This window comes from Saccostrea echinata, unplaced genomic scaffold (genome assembly GCF_033153115.1).
Source record: "Saccostrea echinata isolate AGI-Se365-2 ecotype Australia unplaced genomic scaffold, CSIRO_AGI_Sech_v1 ptg000030l, whole genome shotgun sequence".
Classification (NCBI taxonomy): Eukaryota; Metazoa; Mollusca; class Bivalvia; order Ostreida; family Ostreidae; genus Saccostrea; species Saccostrea echinata.
Window position 1 is genome coordinate 7,149,709 of NW_026889779.1, and position 9,441 is coordinate 7,159,149.

General features: G+C 31.9%; 1 protein-coding gene across 1 annotated transcript; it reads left to right on the plus strand.

The window, feature by feature from the left end:
• Window positions 1–7: 7 nt before the first annotated feature.
• LOC133196272 (uncharacterized) lies at window positions 8–8,551 on the plus strand. Its single transcript, XM_061332193.1, has 8 exons — window positions 8–102; window positions 209–358; window positions 2,546–2,638; window positions 4,620–4,682; window positions 5,594–5,638; window positions 6,798–6,883; window positions 7,347–7,422; window positions 8,448–8,551. Exons 1-8 carry the CDS (start codon window positions 46–48, stop codon window positions 8,499–8,501), a joined length of 624 nt encoding a protein of 207 aa, XP_061188177.1. The 5' UTR covers window positions 8–45; the 3' UTR covers window positions 8,502–8,551.
• Window positions 8,552–9,441: the final 890 nt, after the last annotated feature.

Here is a 9,441-nt window from a genome sequence, read left to right on the forward strand (position 1 = left end):
TTCAATACCTTTTTCTGAATATTTCATTTGAGTTATTTCTTATAGATGGATAAAGAGGATATCTCGCCAGAGGACATGGTAGTTGAATTCTACACCCAAGTGGTAATTAAAAATTTCTTTAATTATAAATTTTCATTCGTGCATCGATATGTTTTCAGTTCAGCCATAACTATGAACGTTACAAATATGTTCGACGCTTTACTTCCAGAATGCGTTTCAAGTATTAGCCAAGAAAATGGATGCCTACTTGTCCACAATCTCTGCCATGAAGCGAGGGATGTCTGGTGTAAACAACGCCCTTCTGCTCTTTTGTGGCACTTATTGGCCAGGGATGGATTATTTCAGATCCCTCCTCCAGGTATAATCCAGCACTGCAGCAATGTTTTAACGACTTTGAGTATTCATACATCAGGCCCGTATAGCAACGGTTTCAAAAGGGATGGGGGGGGGGGGCAACTTCCCTAAAAATCTGACAAGCCAAAAAAAAAAAAAACAAAAAAAAAAAAACGAAACTTACCAAAAGAAGGGGGGCAAATTTCCAAAAAAAAAAAAAAACAAGCAAAAAAAAGCTAATTTACTGTACAAATCCTAGAATTACTCGACCTTACAACATCAAAAAGTGGGTGAGCCAACCAGCATCTAAGGGAAAATTTGCTATAGCAAAATAATATACTCAGAAAAAAGTGGGGGGGGCGCCCCCGCGTTCTACGGGCCTGTACATTATAACATTTCGCGAAGAGATCAACACAAAATATATAAAACATGCAGTTTTAATCTTTGTTTTATAGTTCGGATCTATGATTTTTCATTTACATAAAAAAATCTGACTGACACAAACATAATGTTTAACATAATTATTTGAATCCGCGTATGCAAAATTTGGATAATCCCAACCCCTTCCCTCCGGATATATTTTTACTACATTTAACTCTTTAAATATTCTATTTTAAAAAGTACACCCCATTTCAGACTTTAGAGAAAAGAAAACTACAAGACATAAAAGCCACTTTTATCGATTTTATCATCTTATTTTTACTTTGCCTCAGCTGAGAATTAAGGGTAGCTAGGAACTAAATTCCCTTGCATTTCGACTTAGTGGCTTTTCATATAGTAAGGTGATAAAATTGGAATTCATATTACAATTGCTAATCATTTATTTTTACAACAATCAATAAATATTTTATCAGTATACATGTTACTAAGAATAGAATTTTTTTAGATAGTTTGTTCTTGACCATGCGATTTTAATAAAATCTTTGTAAATACATGTATTAAAGTATTATACATATGTGGAAAAGTATATTTAGTTGATACACATGTACTTCAGAAGGTATTGAACTTTTAATTAAATATTTTTGCATAAAATTAATAATTATTTTGTTATGTTACTTTATAGTTTAAAATCTTAAATGAATCTTTCTTTTCAATCTGATTAAAATCAAATCTTTTATTGTTACACTCCAAAATTCTGATAGTCGCTGTGCAAAGACTATCAAAATTTCGGAGCGTAGCAAAGAAATTGATTTTAATCAGATTAGAATCTTTTATTCTTTTTCTTTTTACAATTAGATATGGAGACTATACATAAAATCAAAGCTTTTAAAAAATAAACTTATTCACATATTTCAATGGAATTTGTGATTTTTTTTTCTTCATAACAATCAAATTTGATAGAAAAAAATATTTTTATTCCAATATCATATAGATATAAAAATCCAGGTATTAGCGAAAGTGAAATGGAAATCTTTCCACCCCTACCCCTCCCCCTTAATTTCTTAAACATTATGAACTTTATTCTTACTTTGTGTAACACTTGGAAACGTTACTCTGACTGTCTTTTTGGTTTTTAAAATGTTTCTTTACAGTTTCCACAGTGCTTTGATTTATTTTTGATATATTCTTCATGCGCTGATCTAAAGGGGGGGAGGTACGGACCCCCCCCCTTGAGATTTTCAGTTATTAAATTTTTATGCAATCAATGATCTTGCCCCCCACCCCCACCCCCGGAAACACGGACCCTTGTTAAATGGTAAGGGGAGTCAAGTATATGAAGAAAATTGACTCAGAAAAGTGACTTATCCCCCCCCAACACCAACCCCCCAAAAATTTTTTTTGGTAAAAACAATTCCGAGTTAGAAACATTTTAATATATATATATATATATATATATATATATATATATATATATATATATATATATATATATATATATATATATATATATATATATATATATATATATATATATATATATCCCACCTACCCCCAGGAAAAAAAAATCCTGGATCTGCGCAGTTCCTTCAAACATAAAATGTGCGTAATTGTTTTTTTATACGAATACTAATGGATATAATAAAATAAAAATTAACTACTTGAATGTTGGGTATGAATTTTTTGTTGAATACAATAAATATTCTATGATCTTATCCCACAAACAACCCCACCCGACATCCTTCCTAATAAATTACCTACTAAATATATTTTTTTTTTGTATTGGACAAATTTATCTCACGATACCTCTTTGTGACATTGGCTTTTGTTCCAGGATTTGGACGACTTGTGGGATTTACTGGAAAAGGATGTTAGTAAACTCGGAGACGGGTTCCAAGACTTCGCAGACAAGTTCTACGTCATCTTAGTAAGTTAACAATCACTGAAAAAATGATAACTTTAATGTAGTTTATAAAAAAAAATTTTTTGTACATTTATTAATCTATCCAGTAGTACATACGTAATTCATATTCCTGTTTTGTTTTGTTTATTTTTTTTTAATTATTATTTTTTTTTAAAAAGAATCAAGAAAAACTGAGTAAACACTATAACTTGTTATTTCTTTCCTGGGTATATGATCAACTAGATGCATACGAGTACAATTATGAGAGATGACTTGAGGAAAAATGGATTTAAGTTGATGTAGTTATTGATATAGAATGGTGCGCTTTGTGAAGTCATAATTTTCTTGTATTTCATCTCCGTAAATTTACAACAACAACAACAAAAAATAATCATTTTGATAATATTTCTTGTCATATTACTCTAATAAAAAAAAAGGATATTAAACGACTTATTCTTTTTGGAAGACTTGAACACTTTTGAATTATACGAAAGCCCATTGAGCTCATTTTCGTAGGTAACAAAAATATATTTTTCGCGTTATAACGCGAAACTTTCGCGAATAAACGCGTAACTTTCGCGTTATAACGCGTAACTTTCGCGAATAAACGCGAAACTTTCGCGTTATAACGCGAAATTATACATATATAGTCATGTTACTCAGGAATCTGTGATCTTGACTGACAGATAAAAAAACATGAACGCAGAGGGGGACTTCTATGAATTTATAAATGACATTTCTTCAGAAGATGTAAAAGAGAATTGATGCGAGAAATGGATAGATTAGTGTTGATTTTGCATTTAATCTCAAAACCCTACTAATTAATTAAATGAATATTCCTTTAAAGATTTTCTTGTTTTTCACTTGTTGAATCCAAGAAATTCTGTAGACTAATTTTTTTTTCTCAGGAAGATCTCCACTCGTTGCTTTCTTTGAATAAATTGTCAATGTTTTCGTAAGTAATGGTATGACCAAATGGTGCAACCTTAAAATACAATGTTGTATTTCTTCAGTGAGTCTATCGGAGATGAAATATTTGATACGAATATTTGTCATCCAATTTTCACATTAGGTTACTCATGTGATGTGACACAATTGTTCCGTGAAATACAAATTTACCTCATTGTTGCCAATTTTCTGAGATCTTTTATTTCAAATTCTATATAGAGTGTTCAATCTAATTAAAGTTAGACTTGTATTTTCGCTCCTCTACTATACGCTTCAACACTTGTATTGAACAGTATTGAGAAAGACAAAATGTGACGGCAAAAAAGATTTAGAAAGAGGAAAGACACATTCAATGGCGAGAAAACATAAAATTTCAGCTCGTGATAATCCAAGTTCAAAATAGTCTTTCGTTTTTCACTGTAATGAATAAACTAGATCATTAAAAAGTAAAACAAACTGTAGACTTATGCAAATGTCTCTGTTTTACAGGGAAAGTTTCGCGTTATAACGCGAAAGTTACGCGTTTATTCGCGAAAGTTTCGCGATATAACGCGAAAAATATATATTTTTTTATCTACGAAAATGAGCTCAATGGGCTTTTGTAGAATTATTTAATTCATAATGTAAAAAAACAAAATATGACAGTTTAAATTATTTCTGTTTCCTTCAATTTCACATGATAGACGACTCCCTTAACGCCCCCCCCCCCCCCTTGTCAAAGAAAAGTATATGGATTTACGCCATTGCTATACAATGTATATGTATTTCATCTTTTAGAATTCTGTGGGCACCCGACCTGCAAGTATTGCGGTAGATCTATCTTATAAACGTTATCATAGAATCCCTTTCTTCTAGGATATATTAAAAACGAGATATATTCCCTTTCGAAAAATTGGAAAGAGGGGGGTTGGGTGGGAGGGGATGGGGGGTAGAACACTCATCCTATTTATGCATGTATATAGGCGGTGTATGTTTTGACATAGAGAATTGTATTTCTGATTATATTTGATGGTTATTATACTATAATAAATGCCGGGCTAAAACATACGTTTTGTAGGATTTGCGAGTTAAAATTGAGGAAGGAAGTCAAGCATTACGTCATTACCGACGTGAAGGTGAGGTAAGTAGGCGTTACTCTTAGAGAGAATTATTATTATTATATTATTATTTTTATTATTATATGTGACATATATATATATTATTATTATTATTATTATTATCATCACAGAACTTTACGATAAACCACGTTGTGTTTCAAACAGATGCCCGTTGAGCTGATTTTCAAAGAATATTTCTCTTTTCTTTTCTCTTTTTTAAAAACTGATTTAGCGAAATTTATGCTCGATATAAAAGCTCATTCTTCGTATGTTGATGCACAGATGGACAGGACTACCCCCCCCCCTCCCAACCGCCACCATCACGATTATATATACTCCAACTTCTTTGAGGGGGGATTAATTTTGTTTTCATGTAGATTATGACGTGTTCAATATGAAAAAATAAAAAAAAATTTTTTTTAAATTTCAGAGTGCATGTGCTTTAGAATTTTGGTTCTTTTCAAATAATTGTACATGCCATAAATCGTGTCATATACATACTTCAATACTGTTTGAAATGCAAAATTAGAAATTTGTTTATCTAAAACCAAAAACTATATATTCCTGTATTGGGTGTGGAGTTGTGACTGCATGATTCACTTCATAAGGAAATGGAAATGACCGTGAAACAAATTAAAAGATTTATAGTTATGCTCGCCACTGAAAATAAAATGTTTGATTTTACCTATCCGATAGTGTGGCACTTACAAAAATTAATTTCACGTTAATTAGAGAAAAATGTGCAATTTGATGTGAAAAAAAAATCTCTGACAAAAATGATCGGAATAAGATTTTGTAGTTTTATAAGTCATTTCTCTCAGCACACCTGTATAAAACCTCGTGCAGCAGTTGATATTTTTGAAAGAACACTAAAATTATTTTCCTCTTATTCATGTTTGACTTAGATATTATCTTCTTTCCCGTTCTTTTGCAGAAAATGAAGAAGAACAAACAGAAGTCTCAAGCTGAAAAAGAAAAGGTATCGACATGTAAATGTTTCAGCTACTGTTATTATGTTAACTAGAATACTTAAACTTGAACTACTTCCAATTACCGCAGCGTATCAGAATAAAGTCCCAGCCAACGATATATATTAGGGATGGCAATCGAATACAGAAATGCTAATCGGTTAACCGCAAGACGTTCCGACCGATTAATCGGTTAATCGTATCAAAATACACATTTTCCTGATACTTTATTTTTCAAGTAAACACCAGGTATATACACAAGAAAACTGAAAAAAATACGTCAGTAATATTCTTTTACAGTTGTATTAGTACGCTTTACATATTTCACTTCAATTTCGAAAGGCAAAAAAAAAAAATAATAATAATAATATTATTAATGATAGTATTAAGGAAACCATGAAACATTTCCTAGATATCAAAGAAATTGATAATGTTACAACACGTCATTGTGCATTGTCACCAAAAGCAGAAACTGAGTCTGAGCTGTCACTTAATTTATAATGTTTGTTTAAAAATATAATTTGACAGTTAACTGCGAAGGTTAGACGGGGCAAGATACACATTGAAACCACTTAAATCATTTAATAGAACTCAACAAAGATTTAATTAATATCATTAAAGAAAATTTGGACAGTCTGGGTAACGACATGGTGTTTTAAATAAACAGCAATTAACACTTCCCAGAGTGACCAATTACCCCAAACATTTCAATCTTGAGAGTCTTAATTATTTACCTCCAAATCAGCCGAATTAAATTTGAAAACGTCATTACTTATCAATATTTAGAGAGTTTTATAACATTGTGAATCGAGTTTTAAGAAAGTTTAAACGTATTTTTATTTTTTCCGACTAACCGATTACAGATTTTCTAACCGATTACCATCGTTCCGACCGAGTAACCGGTTAACCGGTTACAAATTGCCATCCCTAATATATATACAATCATATTGAGAGGGAAAAAAAGTTAGCGTATTTTATTCCTTACCCTGAATTATTTCTTATATTTTGGTTTGGTTTATTCCGAGTCCTGAAAAAAGTACCTCTCTTATTCTTTACTTACAGAACTTAGCATCAAGCTTCGTTTAAAATTTATTTTAAAATATTATTGCAAATTTTGAATTAACTAGAAACAATGTTTTGTTTATGTCTAATATTACTATTTGGTTTCAGTTTACGAAGATGTGCACACAGAAAGAGCGAGAATTGAGAGAAATGAGGAAAAAACTGGAAATAGATGTGAACAATCTCTGTAGAATGTAAATCAGTTTAATATATTTTTTTTTTTTTACATTTAGGACTCTTAACCTCCTCTGCATTATTTTTATGTATTTAATATCCCATTTTATGAATATAAACATTTCACTCTATTAGATAACATCTAATTTTGACAGTTCAAGATACTGCTGGGCTCTCACAGCACTTTTTTGGTACTGAGGCCGGGGACATCAGAATTAGGAAAAATAGTGACATTTTTGAGAATATAGGAAAAATCGCTAGGTTCCCGGGCTTATTCAAATATAGATATATGTTCTTTATCATTATTTTTTTTTCGGGGGGGGGGGGGTATAAAATTTGTCAGCCCAGTCACAGACAATTGACTGCCCCAGTATGAAAATGTGCATGACCAATTGATTGTTTTTTTTTTGTTTTTTTTTTTTTGTTTTTGGTTTTTTTTTTTTTTTTTGCGGAAAGATCAAGTTATAAGAAACTATTTTGTAGGCAGAGACAATTCATAACTGACCACTTTCGGAATTTTTTTGAGGTCCATGGAACATTTTGTCGTGATTTTCAAGAGGTAAGTACATGTACATGTATTAACTATTATTATTGAAAATTATATAATCATTGCTCTATTAAATCAATGAATAAAAATTAAAGGCTGTAATAATATTAACTGTAAGATGTTAACATTTTAGGTTTTTTTTTTTTTGGGGGGGGGGGGGGGGGGGGTTGGCATTTAATAGACACCTGAGTTGTTCCAAGTGACCCATTTCTATCTGCGTTTGTGTTTTGGTCATAAACTTTTGAACATTTCCATCTCCTTCTCAGCAACCAATATTGGTAGATCTATATGGCATTTATGAGTAAATGGAAACAAAAATCAACAAGTCCTTGCCTGAGGGTTGTGGCCAAAACCATTAAAATTAAAGCAAATCTTTACTCATCAAACAGTCAATCATTTGGGATGATTATAAGAATGAGCCCTTTATCAAAATAATGAAAATGATGGCCCCTGAGTTCAGGTGCCAGGATGAGGCGGTTTGTCATATATTGAAAATGCATCTTTTAAATTTTCCTTGATTTACAGACACATGTATCTAGCAGGTTAACTGTTTGCCTGATTTTAATGAGTACTCACACTTTTACCCAAAATTTGAAATTCATAGCACCAGTTGTATGGTTCAGGCCCAAAGGTGGGGCTTACTTGGACATATTAAAACACATCTTTGAAAATATCCTTCATGGACAATTTGCAATTGTTTGCATGAATATAATGGGAAGTTTACCCTCTACCTAACTTTTAAAATTCAGTTTTGGGGGCCTGGCCCCAGGGCGAGGTTAAGTTGGATTATAAATTGAATTATATAATATAGCATATTTTATCTTCTTTACACCTGACCTTTAAGGAGACAAGATGCATGAACATGATAATTACAGAGTCCTTACAAAACTGTAAATTTTTGTTGCAAGTTCAAATTCTAGGTGGGGACAAAGTAGTCATTGCCTAATGAATTCAGAATCTCAGGTGACCATCAAGGCTCATGGGCCTTTTTTCCATTTGTCATGAGATCAACTTCATTGTTTATCGATGAATTTCAGATAGAAGGAAAACTCCTGGATTCACTGGTGGGATTTCTTCCAAAGAAGAAGTAAAATGTTTCATACTTCAGGATGAAACAAATAAACTGAGATGCAGCCTTTAACTTGGTTTTCTTATTCTGTGTACTGTTTATATATCCCCCCTTTTCATACTGATAGGTAACAAAGTCCTGGTAGCTACAACAAATCTAGTATCTAAACAAAAACAAGAAATGTTTTAAAAAAAATATATACCCCACATCCCCCTTGGCAAATATAAAGGATCATAAATTTAGAATACATGTCTGTTATGGTAGTGAAAAATATGGGTTTGTAATTCTGGTGCTAAGGCAACAAAATACTATTTGATCTCAAGCTGGAAAAGAGTTCTAATCACTTTGAAAGGATAATATCTTCATATTTTCAATGTAGTTTGACCTTTAACCTTGTGACCTCAAAATCAAAAGGGTGTACCAAGATTGATGTCTGTCAAGCAAAGGTGACAATACCAGTATCTTCTTATTATCCGAGTACTTTGACCTTGGATCCTCAACCTTGTGACCTAAAAATCAATGGAGGTCATCTTAAGTACTTGTAAGGAGGTACCAGTGTACCAAGTTTGATGTCTATCAAGCAATGGGTTTATAAGATATTAAGTGGACAAAAAATGGGATATCGACTGGTCAACAGGTGCAAACCTTTTCAAAAGGGGGCATAAAAAAAGAAACAAAAATTGTGAATTAAAAATCTGAAATTTAAAAAAAAAACTTGAGAGTGAACATAGCCATGTACAAAATCAAACCTGCACACAGTGGGCATGCTTGATTTAGCTTAACTTGGTGTACACCAGTATACACCGGTGTGAAAGATGGTGGTGTATAATCAAGTGCATTTTACGAGGTGTAGTGTATATGGTGTAGTATATGTTTTGTATCTCGCCAGTGTGTGACAAAAATTTTTTGTTTAAGACATACGCAACGTAGTTTGAACTTTACTGTCTTTTTCCCTAAAGTTG

Excerpts from the sequence above, each read along its gene's own strand:
- LOC133196272 (XM_061332193.1), top strand. The coding sequence starts at position 46 with ATGGATAAAGAGGATATCTCGCCAGAGGACATGGTAGTTGAATTCTAC. Across the intron at positions 359-2,545 it reads ATTTCAGATCCCTCCTCCAG|GATTTGGACGACTTGTGGGA; the intron begins GTATAATCCAGC and ends CTTTTGTTCCAG. Across the intron at positions 5,639-6,797 it reads CTCAAGCTGAAAAAGAAAAG|TTTACGAAGATGTGCACACA; the intron begins GTATCGACATGT and ends ATTTGGTTTCAG.